This window comes from Rhamphochromis sp. 'chilingali' (assembly GCF_963969265.1).
Source record: "Rhamphochromis sp. 'chilingali' genome assembly, chromosome: 18".
In the NCBI taxonomy this organism is placed as follows: Eukaryota; Metazoa; Chordata; class Actinopteri; order Cichliformes; family Cichlidae; genus Rhamphochromis; species Rhamphochromis sp. 'chilingali'.
In genome coordinates, this window is record NC_137945.1 from 29,946,472 (window position 1) to 29,963,193 (window position 16,722).

At 40.2% G+C, this 16,722-nt stretch overlaps 1 protein-coding gene across 3 annotated transcripts in view; it reads right to left on the minus strand.

Annotated features, from left to right (window-relative positions):
* Positions 1–2,081: 2,081 nt before the first annotated feature.
* Positions 2,082–16,722, minus strand: part of pde1ca (phosphodiesterase 1C, calmodulin-dependent a) — a 51,569-nt gene continuing 36,928 nt past the window's right edge. For 2 of the 3 annotated variants that reach the window (XM_080864506.1, XM_080864508.1), the window contains 5 exons: positions 15,597–15,678; positions 11,340–11,460; positions 6,776–6,936; positions 3,442–3,741; positions 2,623–3,057 (listed from right to left, as the gene is read on the minus strand). In XM_080864506.1, the coding sequence (XP_080720632.1) occupies positions 2,897–3,057; positions 3,442–3,741; positions 6,776–6,936; positions 11,340–11,460; positions 15,597–15,678 (825 nt within the window). In that variant the 3' untranslated portion in view covers positions 2,623–2,896. Of the gene's footprint in view, positions 2,369–2,622; positions 3,058–3,441; positions 3,742–6,775; positions 6,937–11,339; positions 11,461–15,596; positions 15,679–16,722 lie in introns of those variants that run through there. The other variant, XM_080864507.1, reaches the window with a different exon arrangement.

Here is a 16,722-nt window from a genome sequence, read left to right on the forward strand (position 1 = left end):
TCCCCGTTGCTGTCACTGAATTAAATAATGATTAAAATTACTATATATGTGCCACAGTGAGCTTTATATATTTACTAGGTATGTGTGTTTTTAAAGGGATGCCAAATGCTGTCATTTTTCTGTAAAGCAAATTTACCTTGCCTTTGGGTATAAATAAAGTTACCTTGACCTTGACCTTATAGAATGAGTAGTTAAATAACTTTCAGCGGTGTCATTAGACATGTTCATGTTTAAAGATGTATAGAATGTAACAGAGAGGACAATGTTTTGTACAAATGAGAATGGTTTACTGGTGTCTTTCAAAATACACCATACTCAAAAACAGGTTGTATTTTGCATATAATAACAGGATAAAATAACAGTTATTTCTAAAATGTTATACAAACCTCTTTACAATGTAATCAATCTCTGTAATTGACAACTTTTCTTCTAAACCCATTAGGAACATAAAGGTTCACATTCTTGTTTCTATTAAGATTTCTGCAAACATCTGAAATACTTTAATATAGAACATGCTTAATCGGTTGGAATATAGTATTTGTAATGGTGTTGTACTTATGTTTGTATATACAGTAGACAGCACTCAGCAATCTTCCAGTTTGTAGAACTGTTACTGTATGCTATATTGGAAATATTTGTTACTCTTCCTGTAGTAAAAAAGCATTAGAATGTTAAAATTAGTAATTTATTTTGGCACTAGCCAAAAACACAGTAACAATGTGTGCAGCAGGAACAGATGCACTTCTATGTTTAGTGTACGGATTCCTACCAGGTGAAGCACTGAAAATATTATTTAAATATGTATATGTATTTTCAACTGGTGTTGTTTTGTGGTCTCATTCCCCAAGCAATTTGTTGCCTTATTTTGTCCCCAACACTCACTGCTGCTTCTGCAAAGTCAGCGTGCTAAGTGCTGTCTACTACAGGTAACTCCACTTCAAAAAACCTGAACATTCCCTTTAGCTTACTATTTTAATTGGGGGGAGAAACTAAGAAAGCACTTACAGACCAGATGAAAAAAAGGCTGCACATGAAAAAGGCACAATGGGCTACACTGTTAAGAGAACTTAACCACCCAGTCTATTGAACAGTCACATTCATTCCTTCATGTTACTGTTAACTACACCCGTGTTTCTATGAACTGTTAGGGTGGAAAACCTAAAACGTGTAGGGCAGAGTGCCTTGAGGACCATGGTTCGGTAACACTGACCTACACCACATCCATCACCCACATAGAACTTGTGAGAATGCTGTTAAATTCACTGCGAAAGTCTGGATAGCTGTGATAACCAAGGGGCAGCTTTAGTACACATCCACATGTGTGGGATTGTGGTCTGTGGAGGAAATCTGTAGTTTCTATGAACTCAATTAGTATGGCTTTAGCCAACAGATTGGATCCTGTACAGAACCGCAGGAAAATCTGAAGATAATTGAAATCAATTTCTCCAATGTACCTTTTCAGGTAACGAGAAACTGTTGACTGGGTAGCGGTCATCTCCTCTGGAAAGATTAGAAGCTCCTTCACTGTTTTTACAGTTGTTTTTTTTTCTGCAATGAAATGATGCAGTCCTTCTGGTGGGAGTAAACCAGCTACAGAACCCACAACGGGACGCCAGCACTTGATTACAAACATTGGGGCCTGAATAAGTACTTTGTGTCCTATCTGTGCCAAAACAGGGAGCAGTGTGTCCTTGGTAGGAACCTGCTTGCACTCATGTGCATCAAGTACTTCCAGCAATTCATCTGTATCCACTGAATTGAAGTCATCCAAAGCCTTCAGGAGAACAGATCGCTCTTCTTGTGAGACGCACAAAAGAAAGGAATCTTTTAAACTACTGGTTGTCGAGCCGTACAATATCTCCTCCAGAAAGGGTATTGCAAGCTTCACTGGGAAGTAACCAGCTTGTTTCCACCCTACAACAAACACTCTAGCTATAGCCTGCCATTCTTCACACTGAAAGTCATGCCGGATGAATGGGACTTTCACCTCAACTCCCAATGTGCAGCTAGAAATCCATCCAAAATTATGTCAGGCAGTCTCGCAAAACACCACTTCCTTCCCCCTGTTCAAGCTCTCCATTTGGTAACAACATTTTGATATTGACCTCAGATGAAATTCAATTCAATTCAATTCAATTTTATTTATATAGCGCCAAATCACAGCAGAAGTCGCCTCAAGGCGCTTCATAGATACAGAGAAAAACCCAACAATCATATGACCCCCTATGAGCAAGCACTTTGGTGACAGTGGGAAGGAAAAACTCCCTTTTAACAGGAAGAAACCTCCGGCAGAACCAGGCTCAGGGAGGGGCGGGGCCATCTGCTGCGACCGGTTGGGGTAAAAGAAGGAAGACAGGATAAAGACATGCTGTGGAAGAGAGACAGAGGTTAATAACAGATATGATTCAATGCAGGGAGATCTATTAACACATAGTGAGTTAGAAGGGTGACTGGAAAGGATAAACTCAATGCATCATGGGAATCCCCCGGCAGCCTACGTCTATTGCAGCATAACTAAGGGAGGATTCAGGGTCACTTGGTCCAGCCCTAACTATATGCTTTAGCAAAAAGGAAAGTTCACAAGCTATGGGATGTGGTATAGGGAAATTTATTAGCAACAAAAACAAAAACATAGTATCCATGGTGTAAATTGCAGCATAATTGTTTTTTCATTGGATCTTAATAACTTAAGTTCTTAACAATAATAATAATAATAAAATTCATTTAATATAAGGCAAAGACCCTACAATAATACAAATAAGGAAACTAAGTGCAAGTAATTATATTTGTACTGAGAAAGGAATTCTGAGTTTATTCACAAAGGAAAAACTGAAGCAGAGTGATGAAGGAGTACATCACACAATATGCCATTATTATACACTTCAAACTTACAAAGTTATTTCCGTCGATGCAAGTAGAAGCGTTGCAGTCTCCTGGCTTTTGTCCTGGCATCAATAGGCCATATTTCTATGACTTTTGCCCTGATGAGTCTGTAGGAGCTGGCGCAATAGGTGGGTGTTTTGCAATAATGAATCAGAGGGAAAACAGTTTGAGGGTCTGTGGAGGCAAAATATAATTCATACTCAAGGCATTTGTGTGCACTTATGTGTAACAACTGTATGTTAAACTAATTGTTAAATGGCCTCTTAGCCAGATCACTCTTGAAAAACAGAACTTCAATCTTAATAGACCTTTACCCGGATGTTACTATTATTCATATTATTTTTAATTATAGAAACTTTGTGAGATTAACCCTAATCAGACTAACATAATATCATTAACATTAAATTTTAATGTAGATGTAATATGGTGTAAAATATATACTATAAATACATATAGAATGTATTTTGTGAATTAAAGGTAAAGTTGTATCTATTCTTATCAGTTTAATTAGGTGCTTTCAATATAAAAAAAATAACAATAAAACTCAGAGGTGTGTACCATTCTGGGATTGCTGCTTCTTCATGTGTCCATCAGGTGACTTCTTTATGGCATCAGGGACTGATTTCAGCAGAATGCTTGAAGACTGAGCCTGATTATTGTTTCTTTCATCTTTAGTCTTTCTTTCTTCTTGCTGTCTCCTGTTCTGCACCTCTTGTCCCGCAGATTCTTTTTTCATTTTCCCCTGTCCCATGTTGGCTCCGTCAACAGTTGTGCTTGTGTCTTTTCCACCGTTTGTCTCTTTGTCTTCTTGGCTATGTTCCTCTGCCATCTCGGTGACCTTTACCTCCAGGTCTACAACTGATATACCCAAACAAAATTGTGTTTCATTTAATTCAGACGGCTTGACACTGACAGATATTCCGTTCAATTTCATTACAATCCAATAAGCATTTCATCTTCACTTACCTTTTTCAATTCAATTCATTTTTTATATAGTGCCAAATCACAACAACAGTAGATCCTACATTCACTATGTACCTACACAATAATCTGCATCTAATTTTTAGTAGTAGCAAAACCTATTTGAACATTCCTGTAGGAATGGATCTAGAAGACATATTTATGGTTTAGAGAAATATATTATTTATGTTAATTTAGAAAGATCAATTGGGATCGCTGTGAAAACAGAATACACTTCAACAACAGCTAAATTCAGTTGCTACTCATTGTCCACCTCGTACTCGGTTTCTATCTGATTTCTCAGACAATTTGCCGATTTATTGCTCTGTTCTAAAAAATAAAAAATTATTGTAAGTGATTTTAACATCCATCTAGATGCTAAAAACAACAGCCCTAACCTTGGATTTAATGATTCTATTGTTATAATCATTTAGCTTGTTTCAAAATGCGAACCCACCACTCATCACGAACTCCAGACCTTATTCTGATATACAGCATAGAAAATAAAGATTTAACTATATACTGTATTAAGTGAAAATCTTTTTGTGTGATTGTTTCTTAATAATATTTACAATAATTGATTATATAACAGTGGGGAATACATTTCATTACAGTAGCAGTCTTTCTGAAAGTCCTGTAGCAAAAAATAAGGATGGAATTTCTCCACTGTTAGCTTCCTTTAATATCATGTACACAATGCAGACCAGCTAACTAAACACTTACTCCCTCAGTGGTTGTTTATTTGAATCAGAAATCAGATACAGAAATTGTGTTGCTGAGTTTTGTGACACGATGTAGTTAGTTGTTGTTAGGACAAGAATAAAGTTGGAGTTGGATTAAAGTGAGAGCTCTCGTCTGTGTTTACCTCCACATTGGTGACCCCTGACTTGAACATCTTACGAGATGAAGATGATGCCCGCTCCACTCTGGATGCATCAGCAACCGCTGGCCCTTCGCCTCCTGCTGCAGCTGTGTTTGCTGTGGCGCTTAAGCTGCCGGACTTTTGGCTCCACGATCCCCCGTCGTGGTTCGTGCACGTGGAGGCTCAGTTTGCCCTTCGCGGCATCTTGACTGACGATACAAAGTATCACCATGTGGTGGGCTCGCTCAACCATCGTGCGATGACCCTCCTCTGGGACCCACCCACCCTTAAAGAGATCCTTCTTCGGCGCTACGCCCTCTCCAACGTGGAGCGAGCCGAAAAGCTGGAGAAAGGGCCTCGTGCTGGAGGGCAGGTCCATATGGGAGGGAGGTCCTCACCTGCTTTGTGACGTTTCCACCGGCTGCTCACACCCAGTGGATCCCCTTTCATGGTGTCGTTGTGTTTTCAACTCAATACATGCCCTCTCTCCTCCAGGCGTCCGGGCCTCGTTTAAGCTGGTGAGTGCCACGTTCATTTGGCCGGGCCTTCGCAAATCGGTGAAGGACTGGACAGCGGCGTGTGCTCCATGCCAACATGCAAAGATCGATAGACACACACACAGGAGCCCCTCGAACCCTTCTGTGTCCCTGGTAGGCATTTTGATCTTGTTGGCCCTTTGCCGCAGTCACAAGATTTCACACACCTTTTGATTGTGACGGCCTAGGCTGTCAGGCCGTCAAACCACGGCTTACCACCCGCAAGCCAACGGGATGTGCGAGCGGTTTCACCATTAACTCAAGGCCGCGCTCTGGAGGGCTCCACCCATTGTACAGGAAGTGTGTTGCTGAGTTTTGTGGCACAGTGTAGTCAGTTGTTGTCAGGTCAAAAATAAAGTTGGAGTGAGAAGTGAGAGCTCTCGTGTAGTCTCTGTTTAGCTCCACACTGTAATTGTTACCTTCAATGTGCATATGACCTCTTTCTTGCATTTGGATATAATCTCTTAAATTATAGACATCTTGTCTGACAGGGATTCAAAAGAGAATATTTGTACCAAATTGACTTCTCTTTATATGCTCCCTATAATCCAGAATGAAATTTAAAATCCATCTCCTCACATACAGGGCCTTGAATAAACAGGCCCCTTTTTCTCTTAAAGACCCCATAGTCCCATATCAACTTGACAGAGGTCTTTGCTCTGAAACTGCAGGATTTAAAATTAGAATGGGAAATTCGGCTTAAAACCGTCCTTTTTGATAAAGCTGAATCAGGTGACCTAAATTCTCTCTAGTTAGGCTGTAAGGTTCAGGCTGCTAGAGGTTTTCCCACTGTTGCCAAGTGGACTCATCAGATTGTTGTGTTTTTCTCCCGAATATTGTAGGGTTTTTATCCTACAACATAAAGTGTCTTGAGGTGGCACTTGTTGGAATTTGGTTCTATATAAATAAAACTGAATTAAAGTTCAAGGAGTATTTGGCTCAACAGAGTTAACTGACTGTCTAAATTGCTGCCAAAAAAACAGGGGTTGTTCCTGTTTTCCTCAATATGAGACAAATAGTAAGATGTCCTAGCCTGGAAAAGTATTTTTACAGGCCAAACAAAGAGTGCAACACAATTTCCTCTCTAGCTTATGAATCATCTCTTTTAAGGTCCATATTTTTGAGCTATAGGGAGTCAAGCATCTCTGGTTTGTTACCTTCCTTTTAAGAGGAGCCCCAATATCCAAGCTTGTATGCAGTGAGCATATAACACTATTAACAAGATCATCAACCTTTTCGGGAGTAAAGTTAAAAGTAGCTGCTCTGCATTGTGCATGCTTTTGAAGTGGAGGAAAAATCATTCTCCTGAATTAAATGCACAAGGTATATAACATTAATGTTCACACACAGCCTCTTCTAATTAAAACCACAGTGTCTAAAACCCTATGAATGACAGTACATTGAACATCCTGTGCTTGGACGGTGGGAAGAAGACAGCCTAACCTGCAGTTCATAAATTTGAATTAGAAAATCTGGATTTCAAGGCAAAAATGGAAGTGTATTCTAAAGGTCAGTTATATTGTGTTCCAGCTACCTTTTCCTGCTTGGTCCCTCCATGTCTCCCTGTTTTGATGAATTTTTTGATTCCATGTACCCCTGAAACCTTTGAAGTCCACTGTGGTCAGAGAGCAGCTGCCTTCTGAGTGTGTACTCTTCATGCTGGACTGCTTTTCGTCACTTCCAGTACTGTTGAAACTATGACAGGACACAAGTATAATGTTAAATATAGTTAAACATAGTGAGTAGTTGTTAGTTACTGCAGTTAATGGTAAAAATTAGCCAACAGTAAACTTAAAGGACGGAGTCTAGGGAGCTTGAAAAGAAAAGCGTCTGGACTTCTTTAAGTTTCCTCGAAAACATTTCATCTCTCATTGGAGATTCAGATGGACAGCCAAGTCTTGTCCCGTTTAAAGGAAAAAGGTCAGTCTTTTGAGGATGCCAATGTTCACATTTTAGACCGAGAAGACAGTAGGTTTTAAAGAGGAGTGAAAGAAGCCCTCTATGTCCACTGTGAATGACCATCTTTGAACAGGTGGCTTACGACGCCAACTGTCTTGCCTACATAGACAAAAAATAATAAGTAATGCATTTTAGTAAACGGTAAATTTAACTGTAACTCTATCTATCTAGATATATATGGAGCGATATAGATATATATTAGGGGTGCAACGACACTCGTATCGATATTGAACCGTTCGATACAGTGCTTTCGGTTCGGTACGCGTATGTATCAAACAATACAAAATTTTTAATTTATTTTATCAACTTTTCTTCTGACGATGCTGTCTGTGTTGAGAGCTCAGTGGATCTGCGTTCGACTTATCCGCCTAGGCTGCACTGTCGAGCGCAGATCCACTGAGCGCAGCACAAGCTAGCGAGACAGAAGCTAAGCTCGTTGCAACATGCCAAATTGAACCTCCCCCACCCTCAATCAGATCTGGCGTTTGGAACTATTTTGGTCTTCATGTGACGCATGACCCTAAGGGTAAGCGCGTCATGAACAAAAGTAAAACAGTATGTTGGATGTGCCACGCAATGCTCAATTGGTGGGAACTAGTACGTTAGCGCAGTTTGCTCGCACGTGTTGACGCCGTCCAGCCCCACGCACGGGGCGATCCGCGGTAGCTCGTTAACGGAGATTTGCCGTGTTGTGGCGTTGATGTCATTTCAACGAGATTAACGCTGACAGCACTAGTGGGAACACAACGAATATGACTGCACATTTACGCCAATATCATCCTAGTGCAAAGACAAGTGGAAGCAGACAAAAACAACAAGCACGCATGCTACAAACTTTACCCGAGTCATTTAGACAGCTGTTAGCACATGATTCTCCTTATGGGGGCCTGATATGTTTAATATGCTGCTGAGAATATAGCCCAGAAGAAGCATATAGTATAGCTTTTATTTTGGAAAGAGCCATTTCTCTGTAATAAACTCTCTTTTTCCAAAGAAGAGTGATTTCTCGATCAGATAGATTTATTTTTTAATTACTTTGTTGTTTCAGCAACATTAAATTTAAAAACTGTACTTTTGAGTTAAAAGCTATTATATTGAAAAAGATTACATGTAAGAGCCCCAAGCGCTACAGGGGTGGCTGTAGCTTAGGAGGTAGAGTAGGTGCTCTACTACTCGGAAGGTTGTTGGTTCAGTCCCTGGGTTCTGGAGTTTGCAAATATCCTTGTGCATCCAACGCATCCAATATCCAACGCATCCATCGGAGTGTGAACATTAGATAGCAAGCATAGAAGAAGTGAATAAGGCAAGTTGTATTAAGCACTTTAAGTGCTCAGAGTCAAATGGTACTATATATTAATCAGTCTCTTTGTTAATACAACATTGAGAGACAAATGTTCTCAATTAAAAAAAATGTTTATTGACCTAATCGGACCATCTCTCCCTGTTCCTCACACCTCGGTATTCACCACTCATCCAACGTGTGAAACCTGCTGTGAGGACAATTAAAGTGTGGCCAGAGGGGACAGACGCAGTGCTCCAGGACAGATTTAAAAACACAGACTGGAATATGTTCACCCACACAGACCTGGACCAGTACGCCTCATCTGTACTGGATTACATCTCCGAAACCACAGACAGTGTCACCACCCAGAAACGGATCACCATGTACCCCAACCAGAAGCCTTGGATGAACCGGGATGTTCGTCTCCTCCTGAAGGCCTGCAACACCGCTTTTAGGTCAGGAGATGCACACGCCTACAGCACAGCCAGGGCTAATCTAAAGAAGGGCATCAAAAAAGCCAAACACCATTACAAAAAGAAGGTAGAGGAACACTTCTCCAACTCCAACCCCCGACGCATGTGGCAAGGACTCCAGACCATTACAGACTACAGGACCACCAAACCCTCCCCCGCATCCTCTGATGTCTCCTTCCTCAATGAGCTCAACAACTTTTATGCTCGTTTTGAGCGAGGGAACCCCACAACCACAACCAAAGCAGACATGACGCCAGACCACCAACCTCTGACTCTCTCCCCCACCGATGTAGGAGCGGTGCTGAGCAGGATCAATGTCCACAAGGCTGCAGGCCCTGATGGCGTGTTCTCAGAGCGTGTTCTGGGGAGCTTGCAGGAGTGCTCACAGACATATTCAATCTGTCCTTGGCCCACGCTGTGGTACCGGCCTGCTTCAAATCCACCTCCATCGTCCCGATACCCAAAAACTCCAACCCATCTTGCCTCAATGATTACCGCCCAGTAGCACTCACCCCCATCATCACTAAGTGCTTAGAGCAGCTGGTCCTAGCACACTTCAAATCCTGTCTCCCCCCCACCCTGGACCCCCACCAATTCGTATACCGCCAGAACAGGAGCACAGAGGATGCAGACTCCATCGCACTGCACTCTGTCCTCTCACACCTGGACAACAACAACACCTACGCCAGCACCATCATTAAGTTTGCAGATGACACCACGGTGATTGGCCTCATCAGTGACAACGATGAAGCCACCTACAGGGAGGAGGTGGATTGTCTGGCTGAGTGGTGCGACACAAACAACCTGCTGCTTAACACCGAGAAGACCAAGGAGCTCATCGTGGACTACAGGAGGAATGCTGACCCACATCCACCCATCCACATTAAGGGGACGGCTGTTGAGCGTGTGAGCAGCTTCAAGTTCCTGGGAGTCCACATCTCCGAGGATCTCACTGGACGACCAACTGCTCCAAGCTGGTCAAGAAGGCTTACCAGCGCCTCTTCTTCTTGAGGACTCTGAGGAAGAACCACCTGTCCTCAGACATCCTGGTGAACTTCTATCGTTGCACCATCGAGAGCATCCTGACCAACTGTATAACAGTCTGGTACGGGAACTGCTCTGCCTCGGACCGGAAGGCGTTGCAGAGGGTCGTGAAAACTGCCCAGCGCATCGCCGGAGCACCACTTCCTGCCATAAAAGACATCTACAGGAAGCGGTGTCTGAAAAGGGCTGGGAAAATCATCAAAGACCCCAGTCACCCATCACATGGACTCTTCACCCTCCTGCCCTCTGGGAGGCGTCACAGGAGCCTCCGGACTAAGACCACCAGGTACCGGAACAGCTTCTTCCCCACAGCTGTCAGACTCCCGAACTCTGCCTCCTGACATCTGACCCACATTAAACTCATGGACTGAACATACACACACCCACAATGGACAACTGTACCCTCAAACACACAATAATAACATGGACTGAACCACCACTCACAACCACTAGCACTTTATATAGCCTCTGTAGAAACTATCTACACCCTCACTTATCTTAACTGCACTACTGTATAGCTCTGTGTAAATAATCATTCTGTACATACGATAATTTTTAACCCTACAACTGTTTACAACTTGCATAGTTCCCATTTCTGTATAGCTGTATATCTCAGATTCCTGTAAAGTTATTTATTTCATATTCTGTATAGTTTTTCATATTTATATCCTGTTCATATCCTGTACATAGCTTGTACTCACTACAGCCTGTACATACTTATAGTTATAGAATATTCACAACATACTTCATACCGTGTACATTATAACATACCATAATAGACCCATTTCTGTAATATACTCACATATCTATATTATTGCTAATATATATTGTAATATATCTATATCACTAAAGCACTTCTGGATGGATGCAAACTGCATTTCGTTGCCCTGTACCTGTGCATGTGCAATGACAATAAAGTTGAATTCTAATTCTAATTCTAATTCTAATGTAAAAGCTAAACAGAAATGTTTTTAGGTGGTAGAACTGTATTTTAAGTTAACCAGTTCTACTTTTTGCTCTTGCATTTCAAAAAGAGGCTTTGTGGGCATTGTGGTATTGTGGGGGTTGATGCCTATACTTGAATTGGCATCAACCCCCACAATGGCATTTCACACTAATGTCTACTTTAGGGGATTCTGGATGAAGACAAGTCCGGTAGCACAGGTGCCTTATAAGTTTGTATTACTCTTCATTTTTCTCTGGCCTATAGCCCGACAATACTTTTAGTTCAGAGTAGTTGTACTGGTTTTTATATAAAGTACACACAGCAACTGAGACAGATTCACACACATTAACAAATAATGAGACTGCACTGAAAGTGAGAATTTTGTGTGGATCACCTGTACTGTCTGAAGACAGGCAATTCAGAGCGAGAGGTCTCCTCAATGAGTGGTGTCACAATATTTTCGATCATTTCTGTCAACACAGTGAATGTTGGCTCCACAATGAAATCAATGAATCCTACAAAAACAGACATTCATAATTGGCACAGTTTTTTTAAATTCTCCCACTTAATTCAAGAAACAAATGTTTATTAGAGCCTTCTATATTACACACAAAAATTGACATTTATAGTTAGTTTCATCATGTGAATAATCACATGGAAGGAGGAAGCAGAATCATAGATTCATCACATTTTCAAACCTATGAAGTTAGGGACAAGAATTCCTGATCAAGTACCAATTATTAGCAGCCCCTAAGAGAACGACAAATTGATCATGTATAATTACAACCTGTAATGCAAACTTTAAATGGTAAATGGCCTGTATTTGTATATCGCTTTACTTAGTCCCTAGTGTAAAGTCCCTAAGTACCCCAAAGTGCTTTACACTACATTCAGCCATTCACCCATTTATTCACATTCACGAACCGGCAACCTTCTGATTACAAGCCACGATCTCAAGCTCACAAACCTAGCGAACTGGCCCATGCAACACTTGATTTGAGGTCTTGGCTTGCCTCATATGTGACATGTCTAAAATAAATGCACCACAAATTTCCCACGTGTGGGACTAATAAAGGTTATCTTATCTTATCTTATCTTATAACCAATGTTCCCTCTAAACTGCGCGCCTGTGCAATCTGTGCTCACTGCTCGCACGGTCTCTGCGCACAGAAAATCTGCGTTGTGCACAAAAATAAAAATCTAACCTGAATTAAAATTAAAATAAATACATTAACAATTCATTCTGTTTTGCAGTGGAAGTCAGTAAGTGACCAGCGACTGGCTGCTCCAGCCAATGATGCGATTCACATTCATATATACGCAGCAAATCAATATAGTTGACAGGCTATGACAGCGTCCTTATGTGCCGACACTGGCGTTTTAGCTAGCAAAGCGTTGTGGCTGATGTGGAGTGAAGCCACGTTAATGATAACGTGTACAACCATTGGAGATGTGAGTAGGACAGACGGAACAATTGACGGAAAACATGTGGACTTTTTACCAGTTTATAAATTGTGTTGATCGGCCACGTAAAAACAGAGTTATGATAAAAAAATATCTGCAATGTCTGTTTTTTTCTGAATACTATATTTACTTTATTTACTTATATATTTTATATTTACATAGTTTATATTTACTGCGGGAATTTATATATAGTTTATATTTAATGCGGGAAGAAACGGTAAAAACAGCGTTTTATAAGGAAAGCGCTCAAAAGCGCTCTCCGCCTACACAGCAAATTCAAAAGTGTTAAATGTTTTGGTGTTAATAGTCTTCTTGCAAAAGTAGAGTTAATTTTACTCTAAGCAGAGTCACATTCTTTTAATGTAACTCTGAGGTGTAAAATGATAGTAGTTAAAATCGAGTGTTAAAAATGAGTGTTTCTCTGTCAAATCTGGAGGTGTTACAATGGAAACATTAACTCTTGACCTCTTAACTCTGAACTCCTACAGGGGCTATGACACCAACAGAGTAAATTCACAGACTCCGCCCCCAGCACGGCTCCAATCGAAGCTGAAGTGAAGCCGTTTCAGAACATTTTGCTCTACATATTTGAGTTGTTTGCCATGCTTGGTAAGTCATTTTTTCAAAGATTGTTTCAATTATTATTATGAGCTTTTACTTCTGTGGCTCTTTGGAGTTGAGACAAAGCTGTGTGAAAGGCATTAGCCATGTTGCTCGCTGATAGCATAATATTCTGTTTTAGCTAGCTGAAAGGTATTGTTTGCGGGCAAATACCACAGCCTTGGAAAAAAAGCTTGCATGTGAATTTTCAGTCAAACCTTTGGTCAAATACACCTAAAACAATGTCTAGAATGTGAAATGTTGGTATAATGGTGCTACTTGAAGCCTGAAAACGATCGCCCATAAAAATAAAAATAAAAAACGAGCAAACAGCAGTAGCAGACGTCCTGACTGGATTCTACTTTAGCATAGATCCCTCCAGAGTTTTGTGCACACGGTTTAGGTAAAAATGAAAAAGGTTGAGGTTTTACATTTAGTTCAGTATTACCTGTTGCCTGTGTCTTTGTCTTTTGGGAAAATACTTTACACAAGTAATGGCTCAAAGAGGATTCCTTTTTTTTTTTACTGTGCTGCAATTGTTTACTGGATTATTTGTGCCATTAATTAGTGTCAACTAATTTTTATTCAATCTCCGCACAGGATATGTGAAGATGGAATATGGGGGAGAGCAGAAGTGCGTTGAAGTTCCACAAAGGGATGAATGAAGGACATGCATATTGTATTGAAGAAATAAGTGATGAGAATGCTGTTATTTGCATTTACCATGTCAGACCTTTTGATAAACAAAATTCTAATGAAAGTGAGAACATGTATACTGTTACATCTTTCAGAAAATGTTTTGAAATTGTGGTGCACAGTTCAGAATAAATGTTTTTCAAAAACCATTGCATCTTTTTAGTAAATGTTTATTTCCAAAAGAAATGTCTAGAAGTTCAGAACAGTAAAATTCCCGCTTTTTAGAATGAATTAGAAGATAACTCTTACGTAGTTAAACTAAAATACTCTTTGAGAGTTAATATATAAACTCTTAACACCAAGTGTTAAATTATCAACTCCAGACAGATTTGGTGTTTAACACTAAATCAGAGTTAACGTACCAACTCTCCAAAAAGAGTTAAATTAACACTTTCTGGTGTGGACCCATATAGACACTTTAATAGTGTTGAAATCAAATCCGACAGTGTTAATTTGGACATGCTGGATTTGCTGTGTATGAGCAAAAACAAAACCAAAAAACCCCACACCCTTTCCTATTAGTGGAAAATGTACCATGTCAACCAACAGAGATACTGCCCATCTCTGTTGGTTGACTGTAATCTCTGTAATCCAATTAAAGTAAGGGATTACTATTGCAAAAAAGGTAATTCGATTACGATTACTTTCCCGTAAGCACGCTGCGTTACTGCGTTACTAAAACTGTGATTTTTTTGCGAGAGTGTCTCATGACAATGACATAAGCGAGTGCAACGTTCGTGGCAACAGCTGTAGCAACAATGGATAATATATCGAGTGCGGGAGAGAGTATGAGCTTTTTTCAAGTAACGTGACCAACACTGTCGACCAATCAAAAAATGATATGGCAACATGGCATTTAGTTGCTTAGGAAGGGGGGGAAGTTTTAGGAGTTATGGCGGTGTTTTGAGATGTGAGAGATTTGCGACGTTTACTCATAATACAAGTCAGAGCTTTATAAAAAAAAAAAGAAAAAAGAAAATTGTGTTTTCAAAATTGGAGTTCAAGTTAATTTTACCAATAGTGTTAACATACTACACAGGTCATGAAGAAGACTTTTTAAAATTTTCATAAGTGGGCTAAAGTACTTCATTAAAAGTAATCTAGCATAAATGTAAATGCTGTAATTTGATTATTTTAATAAACCATGTAACTTGGATGGATTCGATGCTGGCGTGACCACAGTGCACAAGTCTAATGTTGCTCATAGTGGTCCAAGGGACCGCTCAGGGAGTTTGTGTGTTTGCTCAGATACATGAACAATTAGAGGGAACATTGTCCATGAGACTGCTAATTAACTACTACCAATCCACCATTGAGAGCCTTCTGACCTACTGCTGCACACTGGTTCAACTGTTATACTGTGGAGGATAAGAGGAAGCTGCAGCAGGTGGTAAATTGCTGGCTGTCCAAAAAACGGTGAGAGCTTTATAAATGGTATATTTTAGCTGAACAGCTGAGAAGCTCATTGGAGCCTCTCTTACCTCCAAACTGTGAAACAGTTTCTTCTCCCAGACTCTTGAACACTCACAAACTGGACTGACACACATAAACATAACTTTATACATTTCATTACATTTATACAGTCTTAGACAGTCTTAGACTGTATAAATAACTGTATACTGTATACGGCACTGTATAAATACAATTTAATTGAAAACTGAAACTGAATTGAATATTAACTCTTTTGACTTACTAGTATTTTTGTTTCATGATATTCAGATTCCACATTTATCTGTAGGCACTGCAATTCTTCCAAAAATGAACTTGAAAAAATATTATTATATTCATTTGGCTGTTATTGGTCACTGACTGCTGCTTGACAAAACTTAAAATGTATCCAAAATATGCTAATCATTTAGAAAGAAGCATTAACTGTATTTAAGAACTTTACCTATTTGGGACTGGGCCACCATGGTGGATTTGCGGTCACAAAGAGGGGAGAAAGGTAGACCCAGCTCTGCTTCCCTATCTCCCTGAAAACAAATGACACCGCTATGTTTACAAAGACAGTTGGCCTCAATAATGTACACTGTAATTCAAATTCGGAAGACTTTATTTATCCCCAAGGGGCAATTAAGAGAGACTGACCTTGCCGACCGTACATACAATACACAAACATCACATTGGGGAGAAGGTCAGGCTAGACAGCTGTTACTTTAGCTGGCCGGTCAGCCGCACGAGCAGCGACCGGGAACCGAACAATGGAAAAATGCACAACACCAGGAAGGACAAGGAGAAAAAAGAACTCCCTCCAGACTGAGCTCCTAGTGGGAGATCAGTTTGAGAACAGAAAAAAACCCTCCTCAGCGCATAGCACATGAAAAAATCTTAATACACCATTGAAATGCATGACAAGCAACAGGGAAAGGTAAAAGGTGAGAGACAGCCAGTGTAGACAGCGCATCCGGGCCTGCAGCATATGCGCTGGTCCCCTTTGATCCACCATCTGCATCAGAAGGGAATAAGCATCGACGGCGTTTGGAAGGGGAGGGGGGGATGAGTGTATATCTGCATGTGTATATGTAAGAGTTATTATGTGTACAACTAACCAATGCAATTTCCCTGAAACACTGTTTTTAATTCTATTGAATTAGAAAAGTAATGAAGTGACTTAAAAACTTCTATAAAATAAAAGTTCTTTTATTTTATGCCTTTTATTAGACACTATGAACTGAGACGGAATGCAAGCCTCCTCTGAAAACCACATCGACTGAAATGGGAAACAGACTCCACCACAATAGGAGCCTAAACAAAATGTTTGTACCTGGCAAGAAAAGTTTCTATTTTGTTATGTCAAAGCATAATTTGGTACCACTTTACTTTACAATAAGTCTCCCCTTATAGATGCTAATAAATAGTTTATAGCTATATTATTAATTAATCTGTAAATGCTTTATAAACCATTATTAATGGTTTATTATGCATTAGTCAAGGGTGAGAAAAAGAAAAAAAACTGACCGGTTTCTTGCCAAATAGTGAGCCAAATGTGTTCACCTATATATTTCATCTAGAGTTGC